The sequence below is a fragment of the Monodelphis domestica genome, chromosome 3 (assembly GCF_027887165.1).
Source record: "Monodelphis domestica isolate mMonDom1 chromosome 3, mMonDom1.pri, whole genome shotgun sequence".
Taxonomy (NCBI): Eukaryota; Metazoa; Chordata; class Mammalia; order Didelphimorphia; family Didelphidae; genus Monodelphis; species Monodelphis domestica.
Genome location: NC_077229.1, coordinates 84,350,634 through 84,364,405, shown reverse-complemented (window position 1 = coordinate 84,364,405; position 13,772 = coordinate 84,350,634). Strand labels below are relative to the sequence as shown.

Genomic DNA, 13,772 nt, shown 5'->3' with positions numbered 1-13,772 from the left:
TGTAATAATGTCACTACTACATTCCCAATAGTTGGCAATGGACCCTAATATACTACATCATTGGATACCATCACATACAAAAAACCATTACATATACATTCTATGTGTACCTTCACCCCAAAATAGTCTGTTCTTACCAAGCTAAGGATTTAACCTCCAGTTCTTTCCTTTGGTCATGCTGTACATGACCAACTTCTCCTCTGATTGATACCTTGAAGAATTGGAGGCCACCTTAGAATATTTGCAAACCACACTAGTTATTACCAAAGATGCCAAAATGTGGTCAGTTCACTGCCACCAAACAATCAGAACATTCTTTCAGGACTTACTACAGGTTTGTTATCCTTACATAAACTGGAAAGGAAAACCATTGTATCCTTTCTCATTACCTAAGCAGTAAACTGATGTGAAACTCTTTATTATATACATATCTGCCCACTCACTTTTTTTTTCTTTTTAATTTAATTTTTTATTATCCTTCAAAACACACTTCCATGTTGTTGTAAGAGCACACTCATACAAAACCAAAACCCCAAAATAAAACCATGAATACACTAATGTGATGCTTTGATCCATATCCATCCAACTCCAACAGTTCTTTCTGTGGAGGTGGATAGCATTCCCCATCATAAGTCCTTCAGAATTGTTCCAGATTGCATTGATGAGAATAGTTAAGTTTTCAGTTGATCATCATACAATATTGCTGTTACCATGTACAATGTTCTCCTGGTTATGCTCACTTCACTCAGCATCAGTTCCTGCAGATCTTTCCATCTTTTTCTAAAGTCATCTTGCTTATCATTTCTTATAGTACAATAGTATTCCATTACCAGTGTATATCACAATTTGTTCAGCCATTCCCCAATTGGTGGACATCCCCTCAACTTCCAATTCTTTGTCACCACAAAAAGAGCTGCTATAAATATTTTTGTACAAGTAGGTCCTTTCCCCTTTTTTATGATCTCTATGGAATACAGACCCAATAGTGGTATTAGAGGATCAAAGTATATGTTCAATTTTATGGCCCTTTGGGCATAGTTCCAAGTTGTCCTTCAGAAATGGTTGGATCAGTTCATAACTCCAACAATGCATTAGTGTCCCAATTTTGCCATATCCCCTCCAACATTTATCACTTTCATTTACTGTCATATGGGCCAATCTGATAGATGTGAGGTGGTACCTAAGCATTGTTTTGGTTGCATTTCTCTAACGAAGTGTGATTTAGAATATTTTTTCATATAATTATTGATAGCTTTGATTTTTTTCATCTAAAAGTTGCTTGTTCATATCCTTTGATCATTTATCAATTGGGGAATGGCTTGTATTCTTATAAATTTGATTTCATTCTCCATTTATGTGAGAAATTAGACGTTTATCAGAGAAATTTGTTATAAAAACTTTTTACCTGTTTGTTGCTTCCCTTCTATTTTGGGCGCATTGGTTGTGTTTGTACAAAAGCTTTTTAATTTAATATAATCAAAATTATTCTTTTTATATTTTATAATGCTCTGTTTCTTATTTGGTCATAAATTCTTCCCTTCTTCATGGAACTGTCAGGTAAACTACTCTCTGTTCCCCTAATTTACTTATGGCATTACTCAGTACATCTAAATCATATACCCATTTTGACCTTATCTTGGTGTAGGGTGTGAGATATTGGTCTATACCTAGTTTTTGCCATATTGTTTTTCAATTTTCCCGGTAGGTTTTTTTAAAATAGTGATTTCTTATATCAAAATCTGAAATCTTTGGGTTTATCAAATACTAGGTTGCTAAGGTCATTTACCTCTGTACATTGATCTACCATTCTATTTCTTAGCCAGTACCAGACTGTTTTGATAATTATGGCTTTATTACATACAATTTGAGAGCTGGTACTACTAGGTCACCTTCCTTCATATTTTTTTCATGGATTCCTTCCCTAATCTTAAACTTTTGTTCTTGCAGTTTTTTTCTAGTTTTTTCTAGTTTTTGTAACTTTGACTGGTATTGAACTGAATAAGAAAATTAATTTAGGTAGAATTGTCATTTTTATTACATTAGCTCAGCTTACTCATGAGCAACTAATATTTTTACAATTGTTTAGATCTGACTTTATTTGTATGAAAAGTGTTTTATAGTTGTGTTCATATAATTCCTGTGTTTTTTGCCTTGGCAAGTAGATTTCCAGGTATTTCTTATTATCTAGAGTTGTTTAAAATGGAATTTCTCTTTCTATCTCTTGCTGCTGAACTTTATCAGTAAAAATAGAAATGATGATTTATATGGGTTTATTTTGTATCCTGCAGCTTTGCTTGTTATTATTTCAACTAGTTTTTTAGTTGATTCTCTAAGTTATCATCATATCATCTACAAAGAGTTATTAGTTTAGTTTCCTCATTGCCTACATTTAATGCCTTCAGTTTCTTTTTCTTTTCTTATTGCTACACCTCGCATTTCTAGTACAATATTAAATAATAGTAATGATAAAGGGCATACTTGATTCACTCTTGATCTTATCGGAAATGCTTATTCCTATTGTAGATGATATTTGCTGATGGCTTTTTTTAAAAACCCTTACCTTCCATCCTAGAATCTGTTATAATTAAAATAGTTGTGATCATAAACTGTAGTGATTAAACAGCAAAAGACTTAAATTGTAGTAGATATAATAGTGGATGAGTAAATTGTGATCTCAGAAAATATGTTTTCACTACAGTGTCTCGTTTTTAAATCAATATATAAGGTAGTCGCCAGGGAAATATTCCCAATTATGAAATATATCCAAGTTAACTGGGTTTTATAGAGATTTTAATTAATAATACAATGAGGAATTAAAGAAAGAGAGAAAGAGAGAAAAAGAGGGAATAATGAGAAAGGGATAAGCAGGTCCTGGCCAGTCCTGGCCAACCCAGGCCTAAGCCCTAAGAGAAAAGATCAGTCAGTCCTTAATCACTCACCACAAGATCTGTCCAAGCAAGGATTCTAGTGACACCAGGCCAGCATCATCTCAGCTGCCTCCACCAGCTCAATCCTCAATCTGAATTTGAATGTGAATCCAAATGTCCCCGAGAGAGTCCTGAGAGAGACCATTCAAGGCAGCCTTTCCCAGCTGACTGTCCCGAGGGAGACCTGAGACAGATTCTTCTCAGAGGGAGTTCCAGCCAGAGTCCTCCTCAAAGGGAGTTCCAGCCAAAGACTCTCCCAAGAGCCTGTTTCCAGAGCTCTCTCCCAACAGCTTCCTTAGAGATTGTTTTTTTCTTAAGAGCCTGTCATCTCCTTATATAGGGAATTTTTCTCCTATGTCACCTCCCCTAAGTTCTTCCATCTACCAATCACAGTAGACGTTTTTCAAAGGACAGACCATTCTTAGTCCACATCTAAGAAGGTGTAAATTTTTGTGTAATTCACACCAGGAAAGCTCTGAGTAAGTTTCTCAGCTCTTTGTTCCTTGTAAATTCACAAGTTGCTTGACCTTTATAGGTACTTATCTTAAGAACTTTTTGCCTTATTATAAGTATGGGTTTAAGTACTTTTCATTGTTCAGAAAAGAGTTTACAACTTTATCTTCCCCTAGGGCAGACTTAAGTAGGTGAAGTAGAGTTCTCACATTCCTGATCTAAGTAGAGTTCACTGCCCAAATGGGGAATGGTCTTAATCCAATCTTATGAAGTAGGGTCTGAGAATTTTTAAGGTTCACAATCCCCCCTGATGATCATTGGGAGACTAGTCTCCCTATTGATCATTTAACATAAACATCTTGTAGTCCTAAATGCACTTCTAACTATAAATATATACAATATTCAATTTTCTAAGAGGAAATTAGAGTAGTGAGGGAGGAATAGAAAAGAAAGAAAGCAAAACCAATGTTTTGCTAGGCTCATTGACAGAAAGCCAAATTAGGGGCAGTCCCTTTTGGCATAAATATGTACATTTACAATAAATGTTCAATCAAAGTTCAGTTCAATCAACCATATCCAAAGTTCATTCTTGATCTTCTTGATGTAGTGTAGGTTTTCTGCATCTTTCTGCAACAATTCATTCTCTGGATTTAGGAGTTAGCAAACTTCTTTCTTGAAGAGCTTTTCTCAAACAAAATCAAAGTCTTGGATTTTTATAAAAATATAATCTCAAACAAAAAATCAAAAATCATGAATTTTAAATTAAAATACAAATCAATATTATGTATTGGTTGCAAGGTCGAAGAGTGGTAAGGGCTAGGCAATGGGGTCAAGTGGATTGCCCAAGGTCACACAGCTGGAAAGTTTCTGAGGCCAGATTTGATCCTAGGACCTCCCATCTCTGGGCCTGGCTCTCAATACACTGAGCTACCCAGCTGCCCCATTGCTGATGGTTTTAGATAGATATAACTTATTATTTTAAGGAATGACCCATTTATTCCTATGCTTTCTAGTGTTTTTAGTAGGAATGGGTTTTGTATTTTGTTGAAGGCTTTTTCTGCATCTTCTTTCTTTCTCCTTTTCCTTCTTTTTTTAGTAACCCTTACCTTCTGTCTTAGAATCTATACTGTGTATTGGTTCCAAGGCAGAAGACTGGTAAGGGCTAGGCAGTAGGGGTCAAGTGACTTGACCAGGGCCACACAACTAGGAAATATCTGAGGACATATTTGAACCCGGGACTTCCTGTATTTAGGCCTTAATCCACTGAGCTACCTACTTGCCCCCTTTTCTACATCTATTGAGATAATCATGTGATTTCTGTTAGTTTGGTTATGGTACATGAATGTAATCAAATATTACTGTGCTGTAAAAATGGTGAATTTTCTGAATACATTCACTGAAGCAAAATGAAATAAGCTGAGCCAAGAAAATAATATGATAATAACATAAAAAATTTAATTAACTTAAAATTATTGTTATATAGCTATTTTTTTAAACCCTTACCTTCTGTCTTAGAATCAATACTGTGTATTGGTTCCAAGTGTTAGATTTAAAATGGTTGAAGGCCTTAAACTGTATTTGAAGGCCATAAACTATAATAATTAAAATTGTTAATGTTGTAAACTGTAGTGAGTTAAAATGGTGGAAGATATAAATTGTGATAGATATAAGAGAGGGTAAGTAAATTTGACCGCAGAAAATATGTTTCACTACAGTGTCTCAGTTTCTAAATCAAATATAAGGTGGTCACCAGGGAAATATTCCCAATTATTCAAATACCCAAGTCAACTGGGTTTTATAGAGATTTTAATTAATACAAATGTGTAATTAAAGAAAAGAGAGAAAGAGAGAAAAAGGAAATAAGTATGAAGGGCCTTAAGCCAACATGGCCTAGACCTGAGTCTTAAGAGAGAGAGATCACTCAGTCAGTCTTTTAACACTCACCACAAGGTCTGTCTAAGCAAGGATTCTAGTGACACCAGGCCAGCTCCATCTCAGCTGACTTCACCAGAGAGAGTTCCAGCCAGAGTCCTCCTTAAAGAGCCTTCCAGCCAGAGACTGTTCCAAAGGGCCTCTCTCCAGAGCCTCCAGAGGGACAGAGTCCCCTCAGAGGAGCTCCAGCGAGACCTCCTTAGAGATTGTCCTCCAAGAGCTTCCCTTCTCCAGAGCCTCTCTCAAGAGATTCTTCCCAAGTGATCCTCATCAGAGATCCTCCAAAAGGATTGTTTCTCAAGAGATTCTGCTTTTTCTTATTTAGGGGTTTTTCTCCTATGTCACCTCCCTTAAGTCCTTACATCTACCAATCACTGTAGACTTTTTCCAAAAGACTGCCCATCTGAATTTCTGCTAAGTCGACTAATCTCCTCAGTAAGTCTGAACCAGTGAAAACACAGCTGAGTCAACTAATCTCATTAAGAGAAAACTTGCCCGACCCTTTTAGGTACCTAGCATCTCATTGTATCAATTCTAAAACACAGGCATGGCTCAAAGAACTGCTTGCCTTATTATAAGCATGGGTCCAAGTACTTTCATTGTTTAGCAAGGAGTTTTCTCCCCTAAAGCAGTCTTAAGTACGGGTGGAGTAGAGGTCCTCCCATTTCTGATCCTGAGTTCTCACATCAAAATGGGGAATGCTTCCCAGTAGGGAATTTGTTCTAATGGAGGATTCCTCAATGTGGAAATTTTTAACATTCACAAGTCTGAGAAATTTCAAGATTTACACAAGGCAGAAGAGCAATAATGGCTAGACAATGGGGGTCAAGTGAATTGTCCAGGGTCACACAGCTGGGAAGTGTCTGAAGCCAGATTTAAACCCAGGACCTCCCGTCTCTAGGCCTGACTCTCAGTACACTGAGCCACCCAGCTGCCCCCTTGTTATATAGTTTTAAAGAGTTACAATAATATAAATGGAAAGAATAATCACAGAGTGGATGTTATACAATTATAAAGATAAGCATATCTTAAAAGAAAAGATACAAAAAGATATTCTCACCTCAACCTTTTGTTGAGGTGAGAAGTACATAGGTGTTTAACATATTTTCAGACTTTTTCAATGTATTGATCAGTTATGATTTTTTCCTCTACTTTTTCTTTATTTTTGCCTTTTAAACGCTCTTAATTATATGGGGTTAGGAGTGAGAAGGGAAGGCATGCTGGGGAAACTATAGTGATTTTAAAAATCATCAATAAAATATTTTAAATTTTTTTGAAAAGAACATTAGGTGAACAATCGGGATATCTCTGTCATTTTAATCCCACCTTCTTTCCACTCCTCTCTGTATCTTTGGTTATTTCATCCTCAATCCAAATCCTCTGGTTATGATTCTTGGCTTTTCCACATTAGTATCCCAGCCTCCTCTCTTCTTTACTCTCTCAGATTGACCTCCTTGGCAACAAGCTGGCTTTAGTCTCCGCCAGGTCTCAACATGCCCAAACGAACCCCACTCCAGCACTCTCATCCTGGGCTACTGGCCAATCAGTTTGCGTGTCATCGTTTACAAACATACAAAATTTAAGGTGTTCAAAGTATGAAGTCAACGTGTCTGCTTGGGAGAGTCAGGAAAGATTTTATGAAGGGGCTGACTTTTGAAATGAGAATTCCAAGCTAAGTAGTATTTCAACAAGCCAAAACAGTAGATAGAAAAAGCAGCCTAAGCAAGGCATGGAGTAAGACATCAAATAAAACACCTATGAAATGAGTAAGAGGTCACTGTAGCTACAATGATAGAGAGTAATGGATAATAAGGCTAAAACATCGAAGAACAGTCTCTATGCTCCTGAATGCCAGACCAAGGATAGATAGACAATGGGGAGCCAATGAAGACACTTGAGGATATGTAATATATCACTTTCTTGCCTCAAGATTAACCCCTTAGTCTATTAAATGCCCTTCCCAACCTGACTCCAAGCTACTTTTTTCCAGCCTCACGTAAGGTACAAAACCCTTCAATTCCTACATTTCTTACCCCCCCCCCCCAATCCAGGAAATCTCAAGAGAAAGGGGAAAAAAGACTAAAACATGAGTTACACTTATTTCATGCTGTACTCCAAGCTAGTTTCCCAGCTTTTCCCTAAATTGGACATACATCTCTTTCTATTCACATAAGATGTTTCTCATGCCTGTAACCCATTTTTTCCTTACTTTCATCCATCAGAATCTTTTTTTTTTCAAAGTTCAGCTTATAAGTCACATCTTCCATGAAACCTTCTCTAATTCCCTTGGCTGAATGTGTTCTCTCCCTCCTCAGATTTCCCTAGAATACTTTGTCTGGATGTCTCTTTCACCCCTATCACACTTGTCTTCTATTTACCAGTACACATGTTATATATCCTGCCAGCTGAGGGCGCCTGCAGCGCTCTGCCAGGTTTCCTTTTCAGCTGTGTTGTAAGCTCCCGGTGCTTCCATCATCTCACTTGGCTAAGTGTGGGGAGACAGGCAGGTGCGGACGTCCCCCGCACGGGACGTGACTCCTACCTGGCCTCACACCCCACCTGACGCAACTGCTTCGTCTTCGAGTGCCCAAGACTGCGCCTTCCGCCCTTTAAGGAGAGGCGGATGAACGCCAGCAAGTCGTCATTTTTGGATCTCTAAGGAAAAGGAGCCGAGACATTTACTGTCTACAAGGGGGAAAGTGGAAAGGTGGAGGATAATTTAGTCTAGAGCTGAGAAACTCTGTGCAAGATAATTCAGTCTTTCCGTGCGTTAAGGAATTTTGCGTGATAGATACTCTTCTAATGACAGTGTTCTGCAAACCACTGGGGGGCTTCTAACGGCTCTCAAAGCATTCATCAGTAAACATTTATTGGGGCAGCTGGGTGGCTCCGTGGATAGAGAGCCAGACCTGGAGTCCTGAGTTCAAATATCCTCTCAGATACTTCCCAGCTGTGTGACCCTGGGAAAGTCACTTAATTCCAATTGCCTGACTCTTACCCCTCTGCTGCCTTGGAACTGATACTAAGTATGGATTCTAAGTCAAAAGGTAAGGGTTTGCTTAGAACTTCTTCTCTGTGCTTTGAAATGGGATACTATTGCACATAACGAATCATCAAGAAGTCAAGTCAACAACCATTTATTATGTCCTGTGTGCCAAGCATGGTGCTAAAGCTGGAAATATAAATATAAGAAAAAAGAAAGTCTCTTTTTTGTTAAAAACAAAAACAAGCAAAAAAGAAAACACAAAGAGTTTACATTCTAGTGGGAATACTTAATACTTAAAAGGGAGCTGGAAAGGATGCTGGGAGAATGGTAGCAAAGCCTAGAGAAAGAAAAATAGTTGGTCTGGATCCCTTTTCAAAATGGAGGTCCTGGAATTCTAAGGGACTTATGAGAAAGAACACTATCCACATCCAGAGGAAGAACTGTGGGAGTAGAAACCCAGAAGAAAAGTAACTGCTTGATCACATGGGTTGATGGGGACATGATTGAGGATGTAGACCCTAAACAATCATCCTAGTGCAAGTATTAATAATATGGAAATAGGTCTTGATCAATGACACATGTAAAGCCCAGTGGAATTGTGCATCAGCTATGGGGGGTGAGAGGAGGGGAGGGAAAGAACATGAATCATGTAACCATGGGAAAATATTCTAAATTAATTAATTAAATAAAATTGTTCAATAAAAATTTTAATTTAAAAAAACCGAGGTCCTGGGAGGTGACCTTGCCCTGGTCAATAAGGTAGATTCGAGAAAAAATTAAAGGATTTTAATCAAATAGCATAATAAGAAAAGTAGCAGAGTTCTCACTATGTGCTGAACAATATGGATGAAATGCTAAAAGACAAGACAGTCCCAACCCAAGGTGCCATGGTCAAGGTCCAGCCTCACTAGCAACTCCAGAGTTCCTGGTAGATGGTGAACAATCAGTCAAAATAAATGAAATAAAATAAAATAAATAACAAAAGGAAGACAGCTTAATCATAACGGCCATGGGACTGCTTTACATCTCTGAGCTGCTCCAACATTCCCAGACTTGGGATTTATTTTTATATCCATATTCTTGGCATGCAGGTATACAAAATCAAAGAGAGATAGTTGGGAAACTGATACATTAACTTTTAACAAATCACTTGATTAACATTCCATATTTTTGTATTGTGATTTAAGACAGAATAAAGGTTGCACACAAGATAAATTATTTCATCACAGATGGCTTAATTTTCTCATTACCCTGTGAAAAGTTTTGAGCTTACAAACAAGGAAAATTGTGTATTGCTTTTAATAAAATGGAATAATTAATCAGCAGTTCTTAGAAGACAATTCAACAATCATATCATTGAGGCTGAGGGGTCTGGGAACACAATTCAAATTTAGACTAGTGGCTTCTAGGGAGTTACTGATTCACTGAGGCATACTGAAGCTTGATGTACTTGTACTTATCGCTTGGGCCTCTATGATTGATTTGTGTGCTGGCTTCATGAGAAAGTTTTGAGCTTGGCCTCTAGCTGCGGTTTTGCTGGGAATTAAGTACCTAAGTAAAAGTTAATCCATGATAGTCTTTTTGGGATTGGGGTTAAGGGTCTGATCTTTTGGTGATGTTTTGGAAAATTAGGGTACAGGTGTTTTGCTCTTGCATTATTTCTTTTGAGACTAGGGGGAATAATAATCATGTCAATTCATAGGTAAGGGGCATTGATGAAAGAAGTCATGCAAGGGGGATAGAGTGGGCAGTCACATCTCGCCAAGGACCACTCTGTGGTCTCCCCAGCTACCACGCATGACTCTGTCAAGGTGTCGTGGACTGATGGCCCCCAGCACCAAAGAGTTTGCATTCTACATGTAACATACATGAGAAGGGTAGATACATGCAAAGAACATGCATAGAGGTATATCTGTAGGAAACACATGTGGCCATGGCTTGTGCGAGGAGTATCACACATATAGGGAGCATGTATGAGCAGGAACAATATTCCTGGAAAGGTATATACATAGAAAACATATATGACTAAGGTTGAGGGGTAAATCTTGCCTCCAACACCTCAGGGTCCTTGATGGTCTTTTGGTGATGGCAACACTCTGTGCCTGCTGGTTCTGCTCCCCAATGTGGCATGAAGTCTCTGTGGGATGATGCATGGCTTCTGTCAGGCCTGTACTTAGCTGAGTATTACTTCTTGGTCCCATCATCACCCCCATGCCCAAGTTCATTGGTCATGAAGTTAGGGAATTTATGAATTCAGCTGAAAGGGTACTACTTCCTCATAGGCAGTCAATCAACAAGCATTTATTAGGCACCTACTAGGTGCCATGCACTGTGCTAGGCACTGGGCATACAAAGAGAGGCAAAAAAAATAGTATTTGACCTCAGGGAACAAACATTGTAATGGAGGAAGAAATATATAAATAACTATACATATACAAAATATATGTGCTGGATATAGGAGATAATTGGGGAGAGGAAGGCACCAACAAATGGGGGTGGGGAAGAACGACCTTTTATATAAGGAAGGATTTGAACTGTCTGGAAGGAAATTACCCTCAAAGGAGGATAAATGATTCGACCATGCCTCCCAAAGCTAAAATAGGCTTTTTGTGCTATAACATACTCAAGTCATTCATCACCTCTCAAGGAAGGTCTGAAAATGAACAGAAACATCTGAGATCCTTTTCTAAGTACTAAAAGAAAATTTTTAAACATTAACTGAATTTGTTCAGTCTTTTTTTCTTGGTGTGTTCTGTGGAGGGGAAAAGTTGAAGTGAATTAAAACTCTATTGTATTTATCTGCATAGTCATTGAATTAGAGCTGTATAAATGGAGATTTTGAACACTAGACTTCATTCCCCAGAAGTCCTTGGTATTTCCCAGAATTCCCTATAATCTCTCCTGAGTCTCCATGTTGGCGAGATCACAATTGGTATTTAACTGGCAGTAATGCCTCCCAAATGCTCTTCCTTTGCAATGATGTAGCAAGTATAGTGGTAAGCTAAGTGTGGGGATTTTAAATGGGCTAATCAGCCATGGGCACGTGGTTTTTATTTTGTATCTTCTTTATTCCTTGATTTCTAATGATCCTTAATAAACCTCATAAAATATAATATTTTTATTATTAGAGATATAATTTGATTTTTACAGAGCTGGTAAAGAAATGCTTTTCCTACTTCCAAGGGGCTTCTGAATTGCCTGGCATAGAGCATCACCAGCCTGGATCATAAGTAGTTCTTCTGCCTAGCCACTAGAAGAATAGCAACAAAGCAGAGAGGGCCATAAGATATTAATGATTTCCATGCTCCTTCCACAAAGTCACTTTCTGGTCATAAAGCCAATTAATTGAAGAAACTTGGATGCAGAAGTAGAGTATGCAAGTGGGTGATCTATTGAGGAAGGCATCTGGAGGTATAGAGAGGAAGATGTGGGAAAGTTTAGAGCCAGGCAATTGAGAAGCACAACCAGACTAGTCTCCAATTAAATGGACTGAGTTATGACTTTGAAGCATTGAAACAACTGAAGATGTCAGCACAACTGAATTTGGACATCTGGGTCCCTTTTGAAGCTACAGTGCTGCTCTCTCACTTTTTCTAGCCTTATCCTATCACTAGAGACTCTGGGTCCTCAGTCTGCGTCCCAAGGTTCTCTTTAGTGCAACTCTCACCTCCTTGTTGCGTAGGGTATACACCACAGGGTTGAGTAGTGGAGTGACCACTGTGTAGAAAACAGCCACCATCAGATCCTTCTCTGGGTTGCTTCCTGACTCTGGTCTCAGATAAATGATGGAGGCACAGCCAAAGTGCACAATTACCACAGTAAGGTGAGACACACATGTAGAGAAGGCTTTGCGCCGTCCTTCGGCAGAGGGGATCCTCAAGATGGCAGCCACAATGAAGGCATATGAGAGCAGAATGAGAAGAAAGGAGAACAGTACCACAATCACACTGAGGAAGAAGATAGCCAGGGCCTTGGCTATGCTCTGAGTACAACTAAGCTTGAGAACAGGTGCAATGTCACAGAAGAAGTGTACCACTCGGTTGTCGTTACAAAAGGAGGAGGAGAATATGAGACAAGTCTCAATGATGGCCACCAGAAACCCAGAGCAGAAAACCAAGGCTCCCAGACGGATGCAAACTGAAGGACTCATGATCATTGGATAACGGAGTGGATGGCAGATGGCCACATACCGATCATAGCCCATTAGGGTAAGGAGGAAACAATTACTACAGCCTAGACCCAGAAAAAAGAACATCTGGGCCCGGCAACTAGAAATAGAAATGACCTGATTCTCCATTAGCAGATGCACCAACATGTTGGGGATGGTGACTAATGTATAGCAAGTCTCTGAGAGGGACAGAACCCCTAAGAAGCAATACATGGGAGTATGAAGGGTGTGATCCAGGTAGATGATGGTAATAATAGTGATGTTGCCACTGAGAGTGATTAGATACATGAGCAGAAAGAGAGAGAAAAGAGTGGGCTTCAGGTCTGGAAAGTTGGAGAACCCCACAAGCACAAATTCCTTCACTATCCATGTCTCATTTCCCAATTTCATCCCAGGAACCTAAAAGAGAGATAGAACATAAAGGAGATTCTAACATCAGCCATTTTCTAGAATAAAAGTTTGCCTCAGTAGATCTTGGTTTCCCACTCGATTGTCCATTTTTACTACCTCTATCTTATTTTTCTCTTGTTAATTGTCCGGTTAACTTTAGGCTCATCATTCCTTGACTTAGACTTAGATCTGCTTCAGTTCCTTCATCTGTAAAATGAACTGGAGAAGGAAATGGCAAACCACTCCAGGATCTCTGCCAAAAAAAAACCCAAATGGGGTCACAAAGAGTTGGACTAACAACAAAAGGCAAAAGTACAAGGCCAACGTGCTCTTTGTGGTGGGAAAAAATTGGCAAATGAGGGGATGCCCTTCAATTGGGGAATGGCTGAACAAATTGTAGTATATGTTAATGATGGAATACTATTGTGCTCAAAGAAATAATGAACTGGAGGAATTCCATGTGAACTGGAACAACTTCCAGGAATTGATGCAGAGCAAAAGGAGCAGAATCAGGAGAACATTGTACACAGAGACTGATACACTGTGGTACAATTGAATGTAATGGACTTCTCTACTAGCAGCAAGGCAATGATCCAGGACAATTCTGAGGGACTTATGAGAAAGATGATATCCACATTCAAAGGAAGAACTGTGGGAGCAGAAACACAGAAGAAAAACAACTGCTTGATCACATGGATTGATGGGGATATTGTAGCATTCCAAGCATATTCACATCTATGAAATATAAATGACTATATGGCTACTGTGTCTCCAAGCATAAGGTTATAACAATGATGTTTGTGAATGTAACCTTGGCCTGGCCATGTGGCCCTTGCCTGGGACAAACTCATTAACATATTCGGAGCATTCCCTTGAGAAAGCCCGGTTGTAATCTACAGGCCCAAAGGTGTTCCCT

The 13,772-nt window shown here is 38.8% G+C and overlaps 1 protein-coding gene across 1 annotated transcript; it reads right to left on the bottom strand.

The window, feature by feature from the left end:
• Positions 1-11,908: 11,908 nt before the first annotated feature.
• On the bottom strand, positions 11,909-12,856 carry LOC100012468 (olfactory receptor 10T2-like). The gene has a single exon (XM_001366743.2). It carries the CDS (start codon positions 12,854-12,856, stop codon positions 11,909-11,911), a length of 948 nt encoding a protein of 315 aa, XP_001366780.2.
• Between the last annotated feature and the right edge of the window lie 916 nt (positions 12,857-13,772).

What these genes read in the sequence shown, in the direction of transcription:
- LOC100012468 (XM_001366743.2), bottom strand. Translation starts at nt 12,856, where the DNA reads ATGAAATTGGGAAATGAGACATGGATAGTGAAGGAATTTGTGCTTGTG.